Raw genomic sequence first — 15,342 nt, 5'->3', positions numbered from 1 at the left:
CCGACTGCACGATGAAGGCTCCGATTCGACGCCGCCTTCTGCCTCCCGCCTGCCAGACCAAAGCCTCTCGATACGCCGCGGGCCACCAAACAGCCGATCAAGGAGCCCGAGTCGAGATAGAAGGTCCGTAACAGCTGGCGATGACCGCAGGAGACGATACTCCTCCTCACGGTCCCGATCGAGGTCAAGATCTCGCTCGCGCTCCCGAAGTGCATCCTACTCCCGATCCCGCTCTCGCTCTCGCTCACGGTCCCGGGCCCGGTCTGAATCAGTCTCCCGATCTCGGTCACGATCACGTTCACGATGCCGATCCCGTTCTATTTCCCGTTCGCGCTCACGTTCGCGGTCCATCTATCGCAGCCGTAGTCGCAGCGGCAGCCGCTCTCGACGCGGATCTACCCCACGTCGCCAATCACCCACCCACGAGAAACCACCTATCAGACCCAACTATGAACCCCATCTCATCCTCAAGGGACACACTCGCGCCGTGTCGCAAGTGCGCATCTCCCCCGACGGCCGCTGGATAGCCTCTGCTTCGGCCGACGGCACGGCAAAAATCTGGGATGCATCCACCGGTGCCCATCTCGAAACCCTCGTTGGCCACTTGGCAGGCGTCTCATGCCTGGCCTGGTCGCCCGACAGTAACACGCTCGCCACGGGGTCGGACGACAAGTCCATCCGGCTTTGGGACCGTGTGACTGGGAGCCCGGCGCATGCCGTCTCGCGCCGCGAAGATACCGCCGCCGCTGCCGCCATGGCGATGAAAGGCATGGCAAGGAGGAGAGGCGGAAAGCCACGCGTGGACGTCCAAGACGACGGGGCCAGAGGCGGTAAGACGGGGAAGGGTCCTCTTCTGGGCCACCACAACTACGTGTACTGCTTGGCTTTCTCGCCCAAGGGAAACATCCTTGCGAGTGGGAGCTACGATGAGGCTGTTTTCCTGTGGGATGTGAGGGCGGGACGGCTAATGCGTAGCTTGCCGGCCCACAGCGATCCGGTGAGCGGTGTGGACTTTTGCAGGGACGGGACGTTAGTGGTTAGTTGTTCCACCGACGGGCTAATGTAGGTTGGATCCTCTCTGGGCATACACGACCCTGCAAGTTCTGTGGTGCTAACCTTCGACAGTCGCATTTGGGATACGCTATCTGGTCAATGCCTGCGCACACTCGTTCATGAAGACAACCCCGCCGTAACAAACGTGTGTTTCAGTCCGAATGGTCGGTTTGTCCTTGCTTGGAGTCTTGACAGTTCAATTCGACTCTGGGACTACGTCTCGGGTTCCGTCAAGAAGACCTATCAGGGGCACAATAACACGGGGTTTTCAATCGGCGGGTGTTTTGGGGTGCTTTCAGACATCGACGACGGCCTCGAGGATGAAGAGGTCGGTGAGGATGGTGTCCGCCGACAAGCATTCGTCACGTCAGCGAGCGAGGATGGAGACATTGTCATGTGGGACGTGAAGAGCAAGGAGGTGCTGCAGCGGATAAAGGGAGCACATAGCGGAGTATGTTTTTGGGTTGACGTCCATGGAAGCACCATGGTCAGCGCCGGTCAGGACATGCTGATCAAGGTCTATCGACACCGGTCCAGGCACATCGCTACGATCAAGCCAGAGTACGATGGTGCAGGCGAAGGGACGAGTGCCATGAATGGCCATGATGAAGGCTATCTTCCTGATGCTGCGGCGGCTGACGAGGAGCTACAACGGTCGATTGGTGCCGAAGCGGAGTCCCCGATTCCGCAGGTCAAGGAGGAGCAGATGTGATGATGGGATGGGTTGGTGAGGGGGAAGCCCACTGCTTCAGACCTTGAAATCCTTCCGTCAAGATACCCGCTGTCGACATCAGCAACTAATGCTTTTGGACTTGAATCGAGGACAGCACTCGTGTGAGATCTCTGACCCTGTGTTCCCACAACCTGGCCTGCTACCTCCTCCTATGGACTTGTGTGAACTCTTCGTGAACGGTAACGGCTGTTTGCTCCATGCGCTTCACCCGCTCCCGGCCCCTTGTTGTGCTTGCAACACATCGACATCCAGCTGCTCTTGGACTTCTAGTACGAGCGCGACACTCTCGAGGAACGAGTTGACAGCAACGCGCAGCATGCGGTTCGTCGCAGCTTGGTACTCGACCCGGACGACGGTGGGATCCACTGACCCCTCGGGCGTGGTAACGGAAAGGTCACGCTTGACCAAGGGCGAGAGCTCCTTGTCTACCCTCAATGCCTGCAGCGCCACCGACGCGAGGCGCGCATCGGGGAAAGGAATGTCGAGAGTACTGGAGTGGGCAAAGAGAAGGAGGTGGTGATGTTAGCGGGGTAAGCTCAGTCTTTTCTGGCTTTTTCAGAATACAAGAACTGTGGCGGATATGGCTAGAGATATTTCATGGTGATGTGACATACAGGGCAGAGGGAAACTCGACAGCCGAGTCTGTTGCCATGGCTGCTGCGGGCGCCAAGCGGTCTCCTAGGTGAATGCGAGGTCGGGGCCGTAGGTTGTGGTTGTGTTTGATGGATGATGCAAATGCCAGTGCAATGCGGGTGGTGGGGCAACGGTTTGCTGGCCGCAGCCGATAAGATAAGCCACAGGGGAACACAAAGGTTACGGGCGGACCCCTGGCAGAAAGCTGATCCATGTGGGTCTTCCGCCAGTGTTGCCATGGCGACCCAGTACCCTGCGCAAAATTCGCGGCGTTGATTGGATACAAGCCCTCGTCACTGGGGTTCGCTGGGAGTTGGGCCAAAACAACAACGAAGGCCAAAAACACTGGCCGCTCAGTCCGCTAAGCATCCAACCGTTTATTACAGCCCTCGAACCTCCGACCATCATCCGCATCCAATTCTCCCTTCCCAATCGCATCTGCGGTGTTGAGGATCCTTCAGATTCAGCATCGAGGCTGTTGCGACGAATCGGCTATCTGTTGAGACTTGAGTGGCCATTTATTTACCTTCCTTCCTCTGCGACATCCACCGCCACTGCGCGTCTCGACCAGCGATCCCCCAGTCACACAACATCGACGAGGCTACGGCTCCTGCCTTCCACCAACGTCCTCAATCATCTAGCCGAGGGTCCTCGCATCAATCCGCGAGCATCTCCCGTACACCAGAGCCCGTCCTGACGGTGCATGCCCAGGACGCGCGCTCCAGTCCTTCCCTTCCCGACTTTCAAGAACTTTGTCGGGTTCCGAAAAAATGGCTCCCTCTAGTCGCTACTCCAACAACCTCGGGCAGGTGATCGAGTACATCCCAGGTAAGAAACAACGGCTGCTCTCTGATTGCTGCTTCATCTTTACCCGAGCCAACCTCGTTGCTTTGGCTTCGGTCATTGTTTTGGCTCGCCATCGTCAATGGGTCGCAAACAATTAGGACCTCAATGGCTCTTCCACACCAATTTATGCATCACAGGACTGACAATAATTACAGACCGGTTGTATCTTGCATCGTATGTCGAAGCTCCGGATGAGAATACCATCTTTCCCTACCCAGATCAGGCCCCGCGGTCGCCCAGCAAAAGGTCACGGGCCACACCGACACCGAGCCACAAGCGGCCCTACTACTTCACCATCGACGATACCCTCATCTACAACGCCTTCCACCATGACTTTGGCCCGCTCCACATCGGTCATCTCTACCGCTTCGCGCTTCAGTTCCACGAGATCCTGGGCGCCAAGGAGAACAAGGATCGGCCGATTGTCTTCTGGAGCAGGGCGGATGCGCGGAGTATGTGATTTGCCAATGCTCCGAAACCTTTAACCAGTGTTTGCTAACATTGCCTAGGTCGCGCCAACGCTTCTTGCTTGCTCGCCTGCTACATGGTCTTGATCCAGTCCTGGCCTCCTCACCTTGCCCTGGCCCCCGTTGCTCAGGTTGATCCGCCCCTGATGCCGTTCCGCGACGCTGGTTATAGCCAGGCAGACTACGGTCTCACCGTGCAGGATGTTGTGTATGGTGTTTGGAAAGCTAAGGAGGAAGGTTGTTGCGTCCTTGAGACGTTCGACCTTGACGAGTACGAGCGCTTCGAGAGGGTCGAGCAAGGCGACTTCAACTGGATCACTCCCAACTTCCTCGCGTTCGCTTCACCGCAGAGCAACCCGTCGACTAGGACTCTTGAGGGGACTGAGGCCTGGAACGCCCTTCCCAAAACCGTGGCTGAAGTTGAAGCCCACCCGACCCTGTCGGAGCCCTTCAAGAATGTCCTGATCCACTTCAAGGAGAGGAATATCGGTCTGGTGGTTCGCCTGAACTCTGTCCTCTACGACGCTGGATACTTCGAGGCGCTTGGCATCCAGCACGTCGACATGATCTTCGATGACGGCACCTGCCCGCCGCTGTCAATGGTGCGCAAGTTCATCCGCATGGCTCACGAGATGATTACGGTCAAGAAGAAGGGGATTGCCGTGCACTGCAAGGCCGGCCTCGGTCGGACGGGTTGCTTGATTGGCGCCTATCTAATCTACCGTCACGGCTTCACTGCCAACGAGGTCATCTCGTACATGCGGTTCATGCGCCCCGGTATGGTCGTCGGCCCTCAGCAGCACTGGCTCCATCTGAACCAGGGCACGTTCCGCGAGTGGTGGGTTGAGGAGCGCATTGAGCGGAAGCTTCGCAAGGAGGCTGCTCTCGCCGCTGCAGCCGCCCAGGCCAATGGATCTCATCCCCCTTCGACCCCCATCCGCTCGATGCAGAAGTCGCACATTAGCCGGAGCGCAAGCAAGAACGGAACGTCGACGCCGCCTAACAGGAGCGCCCGGACACCACTCGGCGAGATCGAGGATTCGAGTCGCGACAACAATATCGGCGTGCAAGAGGAATACCTCCCCGCACCCACGCCCGGACAGCCGAGGAAGACGCGCCGTGGAGTCGACCACTACCACCGCAGCAGCAACGTGCCCACCGTCGAGGAGGAGTCAATGAGCAAGGATGCCGACGCTGAAGCTGCTCGCGCCCAGATCGAGTCGGACGAGGAATGGAACGCGCGGATGCGCGCCCGGGCATCTGCCTCCGCGTCGCCTGAACGCCGTGAGCGCTCCGTCAGCGCCTACCAGGCCCAGCCGCCCATCGACAACGACGCGACCAACGACATCGAGAACATTGGTGTGTCAACTCCGCGGACGAAGTCGTACGAGAAGGTCCAGCGCGCCACGTCTGCCTCGGGCGTGCTCCCCAAGGTCCGCGGGTCGGGTGGCAGCTCATCAGCCAAGCGCCCCGTCGCCGCGGGCGGCGTGCGGGAGGCGGGCGTCCGCAAGACCAGCGGGCGCGTCGGCAGCATTGGCAGTGCCTCGCCGACGGCGGTCGCGGCGAGGAAGGTCAGCGGGGTGCATTAAGACTACGAAGCGCGGTCTTTGCATTCATTTCCCTTTCCTTCCAGTGCTGTTGACGAGTTATGACGCTATGACGTTTGGGCCTTGAATCCTTTTTCCTTCTTTGGCGGTTCATGGGACGCATTCATCCATTCCATGCATTCATCATGGGAACCGAGCGTTCATTATATCATATATATAATGCATGCATCATTTCTGGCAGGCCGGGTTTGTGTTTCTGTCTGTTTTCCTGCATACAACCATCAGGGCCAGAATTTCGTTCCCCATCTTGATTTTCAACTTGTCTGTTAATCCTCTGCTTCTTCCCCTTCCCTTCGTCCCATCTCTTCCCTCCTCGGCTTGGGGGGTTCGTCTCTCATCATGGACTGAACCCCTTGGATCCGCCTCGACTCGCACCCCGAGCGGTGATGCGCAGTGCGGTGCGACGGATGGGTATGGAGGGGGTAGTAGGGGGAACCGTTTGCTCAGCTCACTGGTTACGAGGGAGGAGGAGGAAGTTAGAGCGGATTGACACTGGTACCTGTTTTGGGGGAGTTGGGAGGGTTTGCCGGCGTAACGGGTTTGTCGTGTTGCTTGTGGGTTTCTATCATGGGTTCTCTCTACTTTTCCTGCTTCTGGGATGTGTGAATAGTTCGGTACGAAAGGGATTTCGCGGTTTGTCTCTCTCTGCGATGACAGATCCGGGTGAACTTTCTTGGGGTTGCGGTTCCATGGGGATTCGTCCTGTTGGTTTTTGAGAATACAGTGTAGCAATTGGGTTTAGCAATACAATCTGATGGGGATGGTGAAAACACGAAGATGCGAGAGCTCTTTGTGGTGTTGGATGTGACATGTGGGGGCTGTTTGCTGCGTCATGATGATGTGTGTTTGATGCCGTGTTGTGTTGTTGAGGGGAACCTCGGCGTGGGGAGGTTTCTATTCTTGTGGCCTGACGTCAATGTGAGGCTATGGGCCAACACCCCCCAAGATCTGCCTTCTACCTGTCATCAGCCTCGTCAGCCGTCTTCTCAGACCGGCAAGCCACATGCTATTCTGGCTAGCATCTGAACGACCAGCTTCCCCGTCGGATGCAACAGTTCGAAGCATACCTAGAGTATATCCATCCCAACAGCGCGAAGTAACAACGTGAAGAGGCACAGCACCATTCTCGTGTTTTCCACGCCAACTGCGTACGAAATACTACGTCGGTTTGTACATACTATCGCAAGCCGCGGGGCTTTGCAGCAACAATCTGTGGGTTCTGCGGCCCGAGCCTTTGGGCCTCAACTCTGTCCCAACTAACTACCTAACTACAGCCCATACTCCGGCCATCAAACAGCCTTCCCAAACAGGTTACGTATGGAGAGGAGGAGGCGGCGCGGCTGCGAGGCTGAGAGTACAGCTTGCTGACACATCCTGCGGCGTTGCGGCCGGTCAAATCTGTGGTGACGTGATGTGGTTTCACCAAATGCCCCTGGCAGGCTTGGTGCGTGTCCTACGTACTGTACATGCATACTTACTGTATAGCTAGGTGGTTGGAACTATGAGCGCCGCGAAGCTGCTTTGCTTGGTTACTGCTAGATAGGTCTGGAAATCCAGGATCACGGCGCTGCCGGGACCGCCGACAAGTTTTCTCTGCACGGTGTTGTCTGTGAACCGGCAAGGGCTGGAATCAATCCAAACTCGAAGGATGAGGAGAGTTTGGCTGTTGACCCATCTTCGAGGCCTCCTTCATGCAAGGCGTCTTGGGGAATCACAACGAGTGAAAAGGGTTTGTTATGGGGGAGGAGGTCTATGTGACTAGTGGTCATGATTGGCACCCTTCTCGATGACCTTCTCCCTGGGAGCTGCATCTCATCGGAAGGCGGTTGGCGGTTGATGGTGGGCATGCCGACCAAGGGAACCAGAGCTCGGCCGCCGAGGTGGAGGGTCGCTTTGGTTCCGGTCTGGCTCATCTTGCCGCGAACACTCGGTAAGGATTCCCTCGACTGCGGAACCAGATCAAGATTTCCATGTAACAGTTTCTCTCTCTTTGCGTTGTGTCTACGTCCTCACATCAAGTACGCCATTGAGTCACCGAAGTGAGGTGCATGGGCATGTCGCCCTGCACTTCCACTCTACAGTCGCCATGATCTGCACGACGACAGATGCGGACGACGAACGGACTTGTCACTGCCACACTGATCGCCCGGTCTCTTGGAACCATCTGGATATCTGACTACGGCAGCTGGCGACAGGATTGGCAACACGAGTGGTAGCGGGATGAAGCAATGAACAAAAAAGTTGGGATGAGCGGCCTCTTCTGCGGCCGAGTCAAACATGTCAATGGACGAACTTCGAGGACCCCAAAAAGGGGTTAGAGGTCATAAAACAGGCCGCATATGCTCCTTATACCATCGATCCAGTCTGTAGTTGGAAATGGAGAAAGCTTCCGCAAGGCTTTCTGTCTCTTGCATGGCAAGGCGGATGTTTGTCAACGCCGAAGGTGAGCTCCACGTTAAGAGTTGTCGAGTTTACTGGAGCGTTCACGAGAGGAAGCCCCAAAACGGCAGGGTTGTTGATGTTGCACGAGGATTCCAACCAACCAGAAGCACCCGGGCGGCGTGGCGGAGTGACGAGACCCACCGGGCCGTGTGCCCGGTGTGGGGGCCCAGGGCCGCGAGAATGGGCCTGGCTGTGGCCTGGAGAAGCCTTCTAAGCCGCATCTTGGCCAAGGCAACAACAGGCACAAACAGGCACGAAGAGGGATCCGGGAGAACAACACCACCAACATCACCACTCCCTGACCCATCAAGTAGCACCCCGGCTTGCGAGCCGATTGACGCCAGTCCAGAACCGTTTTTTGCCTAGCTCGATGTTCCCCCGGATTTCCATCCGTCGGGTGGTCCAAGATGATTGATGGAAGGATCTGCCGTTTTCCAAATCAAATCATTGCGAGTGCCACGGTTTCCAACCCGAGTCCATGCGCCTTGACTCCGGCCATGACAAATGCATCCCATGTTCCCGGGCCCTTCGCCATCTGCTACGCTGCGCTTCGCAACGAGCAGGCAAAGCAGTCATGCCTAGCACTCGGTCCGTTTCCAGTTGTGATATGGAGCTAGTAGCGTAGAATCAACAGCAACAGATCCTACGTCATGCCACAACACGACAATCGCTCCAAGGCGAACATTGGTACCTGGCCCGGATACCAACGCACCTCCAGGGTCACAACACGACTTGACCTACTCAGGTACCTTACTATGCCTCTCCTCCCTCTCAACTTATATCACCCCGTGATCCAAGGCCACCACTACCCAGCCTGAGGCTGCCTGGAACCATCCCGCCGCCCCCGGTCCCCTTTTTTAGACGGCGCTGCATCTCAGTCCACATCAGACACGCAAGAAAAGGGGCACAGATCCGGCATGGCCACGGTCTTGTCCTCTGGAGCACGTCAACCCCATCCTCTTTTATTTCTCCAGTTGAATCACGTTTCCTGCTCTACAGCATATCAGTCAAGTGACCGCTGACTCTGGTTTGTTTGACTCTACATTGCATGTCCCACTGGCCCCTTCCCACCAGCCAAGACCCCCGACAACCAACAGGACACACTGTCCCTCATTACAGCCCGACTTCGCCCTGACTGTTGGCCCGCACGGGGCCAAAACGTTTTCTCATAGGTATATCTGGGGAAACCGAACTTGGTCATAGCCCTCCAACCTTGATAAAGACCCCCGGCACGGTCAGCTGCACCGTCCTCAGTCCTGGGACCCCGAATTCATACTCCTTTTTTTTGGCTGCTCTCCCTGTCCGTTCCTATCAGGAACCCAATGTCCATCTCCCCAACACTAGGGATGAGCCGGCTGTCTCTGGAGTGCACATCGTCTCGACCCTCCGACAGGACAACAATGTCGACTCGACGCACCAGCCCCGCCGTCGGCCTTGAGTCTACCTCAAGGTCCGACCCTGACTCGTCAGAACCGAGCGACTGGGAGGTGGATGATGACGATGATGAGGGAGAGGATACCGACGTCGTGGCCTCGCCAACAGGTCTCAGGTACAACGTCTCGCGGCTCACCCCGAGGACTCGACAAGTCGTCAAGTGCCTGTTCAACCAACCATCCTCCAACGACCAACCCCAGATATCACTCGAACTGTGTGCGGTCCGGGAGGGCGAGGCGGATGGCGACGTCTTCTACGCGTTCCAGATGCACGAGATTGTGCCATGCTCTGTCCGGATCGGCTCAAGAGACAGTCCAAGATTTGCAACCCCGCGGTGTGAATGCCCGGATGCCAGGTATCGGCACCTACGGCCATGCAAGCACCTCATTTGGCTCTTTGACAAAATCTCGAAGCATGCCCTTGTCGATTACGACCCTGATGCTGAACTCACCCTGACCGAGTTCGGATATCCAGAGGAGCTCGGGGACCCTTTCGATCGAATCTCCCAGATCCGCCTCGATGTCCTCGCCGACGACCTCCGCTGCGATACATCGGAACCCGACAGCGACACCGTCTATCCCAGCCCGGCTCGCGTGAGGGAGGCACGCGAGATGGTGGCGGCCATGGCTGGCATCCAACCGCACGAGGTTGACGACTATCGACGGGACCTCGAGACTTCTTCTTACGATCACAGGCTCCTAATTCGACGAGGCGACCTCGGCGCAACCTTGTTCTCGCTGCTTTTGGCCTCCCACTCTCTCGCCGAGTGGGTTCGGTCCGAGCTTAGACCCTCCGATCCAGCAGTCGACCCCTTCCGCAGCGTCCAGCACCGCGTGCTTCGCATCCTTGAGGAATTGAAGGCCTACAAGGACGCGGAACAAGATCCGTCGGCCGCCGATGCCTATCGCAGACGCGGCAAGTACGCCGAGGGTCCGCGCGACGAGGCCTGGGCGGCAACGCAGATCCAACACTGCGTGCGGAGAATCCACAAGCTCGTCTCGCGCGGCTCCAGCCCCCTCTCGGAATGGGCACGATCATCCGCCGCCCGCGCCCTCGTCGTCATCCTCAAGCTGGTCACCGACCACCGCGGCCTGTACCAGCGCTTGATCGGGGACCACGACACGGGCTTCGTCTCGTCCACCCTCGACATCCTCGCCGACCAAAGCCAGTACGTCGACGCCCTCGACGACATCATGGACAAGATTGGCGTCTACGGCGCGCCGCCCTCCTACGTGGCCAACATGCGCAGCCTCATCGCGCGCATGCGCAGCCACAAGCCCGAGAAGCACGAGGACGACCCGGTCTCGGCAACCCGGAGCGCGGCCACGACGACCGCGCGCAGTAACACGCCGCCGCTGCCGGAGGAGTTGGCCGTGCAGAGTCCGGTGTCTGCGCTCCAACCTTCTTTTGAGCTGGCGGCTTCTCCAGAGATGCCGCCACCGCCGGCTCCCGTGGGAAGAGGGGGCAGCCAACCGCCGAGGACGACACGCAGCAGCAGGGGGGCGAAACGACCTAGTCAGCAAGACGCACCGCGGGATTCGAGGAAGAGGCCGCGCGGAGGCTGACCTCCTTGGATGCTTTCTACATACATACCTACCCGACATACACACCCTCCTTACCTTCGATCCTCCAGACTCAAAGACGGAGCGGCTGGCCGCTCCGTCTCGTTCTTCTTTTCTTCCTTTTCATCAACGGCATTTCTTGGTCTCTACTTTTCCATTGTTGTGTCTATGTTCGAAACATATCCTTCTACTACGACGTCAGCTGCTTGATGCAGATCTGGACCGATCGACTTTGATAATCTAGACGTTGTTCTGGTCGGGCCCTCTTCTGGCCTGGTCGGCGACACACAGGGCAGGCACCTGGATCTTTTGGAAGCGGGAGTTTAGGATGGGGTTCGCAGCTTGAGCATGGATTTCTTACAAAGGATACGTATTGTCTGCATATTATTTCTTCACTAGCAAGCCAGTGAAGGTGTGAGCTCTCTCATTCATGGTGACATAGTTAAGTAGAAGGAATATACTTTGTATTCATCTGCAAATGCTCGACTTGGCGTGTCCTATCTTGAGCCAGAGACAACCTAACTCCCGCGATCCCACCAAGAACTTCACAGGAACCAGATCACTGGATCGTTAGTCTATATCCATACTATGTACATCATCACGCAAGCGATATGGACCAAGGTTTTGCTGCCTGGGAGCTGTGCTCTCACCCAGCCCCGAGGACTTTCAGGATTATCTTTCTACATGCTATGCTAGGCCAGAAGCAACGCCCCCAATGCATATGCGGCTCGTTTATGCGGCTCCCCATGCAGATATGCTCTCTATATCATACACTTCCGCCACACATGCATCCCATGAAGTCATGGCAACCACCGTCTCATGCATTATACCAAGATCCCATGATCCAGGTTTATGCCCACCCAACCACCCTGAGACGGCCACTGGTCTCTCTATGCAAAAATGCCTTGCCCAAGTCCCTAGGTATTATTATCCAAACCGTTCCTATGTTCCCGTCTTTTTTGTATTCCCAACCCATACCCATGATGCTCATGATGTCCCATAAAGACAAAGGAGAAACACAACCAAGAAAACAAAAAGACAGCAACCGTCGCCGATGACGCTCTCTAGTGCTTAATGCAGCGTCCCGTCCGTAACGCTCCCATCCACCTCGTCCACTCTCCTCTGAGAAGAAGGAGGAGCAGGGGCATACACCTCGGCGCGCGCCTCCACGTTCGCGATGGCGCTCTGTAGCGCGCTCGTCAGGTCGACGTGGAACAGCGGGCGGTTGATGCCGTGCACGGGCGCCACCACGGTCCGGCCGGTCTTGGGGCGCATACCGCCACGTTCGCGCGAGGAAACGTTGCTGCTGTTGCTGTTGTTGAGAGCGTTATTGCTGCCAACGGCCAGATCCGTGGACGACGACATGCCCTGCTTCTTCTGCCGCGACGGGGTCAGCGCTAGCGCGGCTTCTAGATCTTCTTCCTCGATATTGATGGTGTTGATGTCTGCCAAGGAGCCGCTCCTGAGCCCGGCGGAAGCAGCGGCAGCGGCAGCGGCGGCTTCCATTTCCTTCTCGTTGTCCTCAAACTCGGCCGCGGCGGCGGCGCTCGAGGAGCCGCCGATCTCGGCCACGCTGAAGATGCTGCGCCAGCGGCGGTGCGGAAGGTCGGGACGGGCAGTCGGGTAGCCGAACCCGGCGGCCGCGAGGGCGCGCTTGGCCCAGCGGTTGCTGATGCAGGCGATGTGCCAGTCGACCACGTCAGGCGCGGCGTACCGGTCGAGCTGGTTGCGCACGTCGATGAGTTGCTGGACCGAGGTGATGTCGACGTGGTTGACAGAGCTGAAGTCGAGGATGATGGCTTTGAGGGTGGGTTTGTCGGCGTCGGAGAGGTGGGCGATGGTGCCGTCCGTGGAAGGCTTGGGGGAGGTGCTGGACGAGGGTTGGGGGTTTGCGGCGGCCGCCGCGGCAGCAGCCGCGCGCTTGAGTTCGCGACGCGACGGGCCGGGATCGTTCCAGGGACGGTCGCCGGGCCGTTCGAAAGAGGTTTGGTTGGTGCGCCGCGTGTTGGCGAAGATGTAGTCGGTCATGTAGCTGAGGCTGTGGCTGGCGTTGGTGTAGTTGAAGCCTTCGGTGAAGCGGTAGATGAAGATGCCCGGATAGGGGTTGCCGAGTTCGACCTCCGGGTTGGAGCCATCAGCATGGGTGATCGGGAGGAAGACGTTCCGGAAGGGCTCCTCAGGAGTGCCCGTAAAGGTGCCGTACTGGGATCCCCTCCGCCGGTCCGAGCCATCGCCGACGACATGGTCATCCATCACCGAGGCCACGCGCACACGGCCCAGGAAACGGCCCTTGGCACGCAAGATGCGGAAGAGCAGCATCGCGGCCGACAGGCAGACGGTAGTGTAGATGCCGTTCTCGATGGTGCTGAAAACCGTCACGATGACACCGACGAAGAAGATGACCACCTCAAGAGGCGACACCAACCAGAACTGGTAGACGGTGTTGGGTGGCGTGATCAGATCGCCGACGGCGTGGATAATGACAGCGGCGAGCGAGGCGTTCGGGATGTAGTAGAACATGGCTGGGAGGGCGTAAATTGCGAGAAGAACCACGACACCAGTGATGACACCAGCAAATGGAGTCCGCACACCGGCCTTGGATTTGATGGCTGTACGACTGAACGAGCCGGTCGCGCAGTATCCGCCGAGGAAGGGGCCCAGCATGTTGGTGACGCCGATGGCCACCATTTCCTGGGACGGGTTGATGGTGTAGTTGTTGACGCGGCCGAACGACTTGGAAATGGCGATGTGCTCGATAAGGAGGACAATGACGGTGGCAGGAAGATAGCCAACGAGGTTGCTCGCGATGCGCTGATTGAGAACCGGGACTCCCGCGTTCTGGAAGCCCCCAGGAACATCCAACAAAATCTTGAACTTGACCTCGTTCTTGGGAAGACCGCGATTGACGAGCCAGCTGATCATGGTGTACAGCAGGATCACAAACACGGTCCTCAGGGTCGACAGGAAAAAGAACAGCCTCTGGTGCTTGGGCCACCTCTTGGCCGCGTACGAGCAAACAGCGCGGATGAGGTACAGCATAGCCAGCGCGGTCAGGCCCATGGCAGCATCCATGGTGGTCCGAGGGAGACCTTGCAGGGTGTGGATGAACACCAGGTACGGGGGATCGCGAGTGGAAAATCCGGTGATACCCATCATGGTTGGGATCTGACCAACCAGAATGTTGATGGCTGAACCAGTCATGAAGGCTGAGAGGGCCGTGAGCGAGATGACGTCAACAATCCATCCGCAACGGATCAAGCCGATGAACAGGACGATGGCGCCGGCGAGAATAGCGAGGGCAGAAGCAATGACGTGTGCCGGAACCTCAGGAAGAACGGTAGCCATATCGGCGACGATACCGCCAGTCAACTGTGACATGACAGCAACAGGCTAGGTAAACGTTAGCATTTCTCTCCCAATGACCACACAAAAGTCTGTGCGCTGCCGCCACGTACCCCGATGGTGATATCCTTAGACGTAGCGAAAAACCAGTAGATGATAACGCCCATGAAAGACGAGTAAAGGCCAAACTGGACCTCGAGATTGGCCAGTTTGGCATAGGCCATGCCCTGAGGCACGACGACGGCTCCGATGGTGATGCCTATCGATGATGTCAGCAATCGATTGCCGCTTAGAATCATCGGGATGAACACTTGCCGGCAACGAGGTCTCCGATCAGCCATTGAAGGTTGTAATGTCCGATCCATGATAGGAACGGGAACAGAGACAGAAGGTACTTGACGATCTCATCGCCCGTCGGGATGAGGCCGTTCAGATAGTCGATGATCTGCGGGGGTTCCTCGACGAAGGTGTGGCCGCTATGGCCTGAGATCACGGAGGCTCCTGGCCTCTCGAGGGACTCGTAGGGCTCCTCGGGCTGGAGTTTGATGCCCAGCGCCTTGGCTGCGACTTGCCCAAGCTTGGACGCCATGTTGCAATGGCGTCCGTCAGAAATATTATCACGGGGTGATTTCAGAAGGTTGTGTTCGAAGTGATGTTAGAAATGTCCAATCTGTCGAGAGGCGCGGTATTCGATTATATCTGGCAGAAAAAGGCAAAGGTGAAGCGAACTGCTCTGTGGGGTGGTTGAGGTCGAGAAATTATATAACTTTCGTTGTCTCGGGATATCTGTTGATGTCGTTTGATGACTCTCGATGATTTGATATGTCCGTGGGTGACTCAGCAAAAGAGGTCAGTGCTTCCGAGCCGTGAGAAATATCCCAGAGTTGAGATGACGTCGTTGTGCCGTGATGATGCTAGTCGCCCAAAACCGGGACGGCAGGCCCGAGTCTGTCTGTGCTTGGGACGCGCGGGTACGTTGGACTTGCAGCATAGGCAGAGTCGATGTCGACGTCAAGCCAAAAAGGGGGCATGGGGAAGAGCCGGATTTTATTCAGGAAGTTGTCCGAGATGGACCCAGAAACGTTTGACAAAGTTGAAACAAGGCATAAGGTGTTGAGATTCCGATATCTCAAGGAAGCGGATCAGGGTGGATGCGGAGAGCGGACACCAGGCTGATGGCGCAATCGACCACCATACCTATCACAGCTAGCAGCGGGTTTGGG

General features: G+C 57.4%; 8 protein-coding genes across 8 annotated transcripts; 4 read left to right on the top strand and 4 right to left on the bottom strand.

The window, feature by feature from the left end:
* Positions 1 to 11: 11 nt before the first annotated feature.
* VTJ04DRAFT_1733 (uncharacterized protein) lies at positions 12 to 1,765 on the top strand (the record flags this gene model as incomplete). The annotated part of the gene is made up of 6 exons (XM_069359453.1): positions 12 to 123; positions 190 to 404; positions 473 to 1,062; positions 1,126 to 1,217; positions 1,353 to 1,504; positions 1,556 to 1,765. The coding sequence occupies 6 exons, from the start codon at positions 12 to 14 to the stop codon at positions 1,763 to 1,765; spliced, it is 1,371 nt and encodes a 456-aa protein (XP_069224341.1).
* A 225-nt stretch (positions 1,766 to 1,990) lies between these two features.
* Positions 1,991 to 2,438, bottom strand: VTJ04DRAFT_1732 (uncharacterized protein; the record flags this gene model as incomplete). The annotated part of the gene is made up of 2 exons (XM_069359452.1): positions 1,991 to 2,276; positions 2,401 to 2,438. The coding sequence occupies 2 exons, from the start codon at positions 2,436 to 2,438 to the stop codon at positions 1,991 to 1,993; spliced, it is 324 nt and encodes a 107-aa protein (XP_069224340.1).
* Positions 2,439 to 2,631: 193 nt separating this feature from the next.
* Positions 2,632 to 3,116, top strand: VTJ04DRAFT_1731 (uncharacterized protein; the record flags this gene model as incomplete). Its single annotated transcript, XM_069359451.1, has 2 exons — positions 2,632 to 2,720; positions 2,777 to 3,116. 2 exons carry the CDS (start codon positions 2,632 to 2,634, stop codon positions 3,114 to 3,116), a joined length of 429 nt encoding a protein of 142 aa, XP_069224339.1.
* A 73-nt stretch (positions 3,117 to 3,189) lies between these two features.
* VTJ04DRAFT_1730 (uncharacterized protein) lies at positions 3,190 to 5,321 on the top strand (the record flags this gene model as incomplete). Its single annotated transcript, XM_069359450.1, has 3 exons — positions 3,190 to 3,247; positions 3,421 to 3,717; positions 3,775 to 5,321. The coding sequence occupies 3 exons, from the start codon at positions 3,190 to 3,192 to the stop codon at positions 5,319 to 5,321; spliced, it is 1,902 nt and encodes a 633-aa protein (XP_069224338.1).
* Positions 5,322 to 5,507: 186 nt separating this feature from the next.
* On the bottom strand, positions 5,508 to 6,173 carry VTJ04DRAFT_1729 (uncharacterized protein; the record flags this gene model as incomplete). Its single annotated transcript, XM_069359448.1, has 2 exons — positions 5,508 to 6,041; positions 6,111 to 6,173. 2 exons carry the CDS (start codon positions 6,171 to 6,173, stop codon positions 5,508 to 5,510), a joined length of 597 nt encoding a protein of 198 aa, XP_069224337.1.
* Positions 6,174 to 6,898: 725 nt separating this feature from the next.
* On the bottom strand, positions 6,899 to 7,252 carry VTJ04DRAFT_1728 (uncharacterized protein; the record flags this gene model as incomplete). The annotated part of the gene is made up of 1 exon (XM_069359447.1): positions 6,899 to 7,252. One exon carries the CDS (start codon positions 7,250 to 7,252, stop codon positions 6,899 to 6,901), a length of 354 nt encoding a protein of 117 aa, XP_069224336.1.
* Positions 7,253 to 9,181: 1,929 nt separating this feature from the next.
* On the top strand, positions 9,182 to 10,780 carry VTJ04DRAFT_1727 (uncharacterized protein; the record flags this gene model as incomplete). Its single annotated transcript, XM_069359446.1, has 1 exon — positions 9,182 to 10,780. One exon carries the CDS (start codon positions 9,182 to 9,184, stop codon positions 10,778 to 10,780), a length of 1,599 nt encoding a protein of 532 aa, XP_069224335.1.
* Positions 10,781 to 11,848: 1,068 nt separating this feature from the next.
* On the bottom strand, positions 11,849 to 14,708 carry VTJ04DRAFT_1726 (uncharacterized protein; the record flags this gene model as incomplete). The annotated part of the gene is made up of 3 exons (XM_069359445.1): positions 11,849 to 14,167; positions 14,233 to 14,378; positions 14,435 to 14,708. 3 exons carry the CDS (start codon positions 14,706 to 14,708, stop codon positions 11,849 to 11,851), a joined length of 2,739 nt encoding a protein of 912 aa, XP_069224334.1.
* Positions 14,709 to 15,342: the final 634 nt, after the last annotated feature.

The sequence above is a fragment of the Mycothermus thermophilus genome, assembly GCF_041956435.1.
Source record: "Mycothermus thermophilus strain CBS 625.91 unplaced genomic scaffold VTJ04scaffold_1, whole genome shotgun sequence".
NCBI classification, from domain to species: Eukaryota; Fungi; Ascomycota; class Sordariomycetes; order Sordariales; family Chaetomiaceae; genus Mycothermus; species Mycothermus thermophilus.
This window is presented reverse-complemented; position numbering and strand designations above follow the sequence as displayed.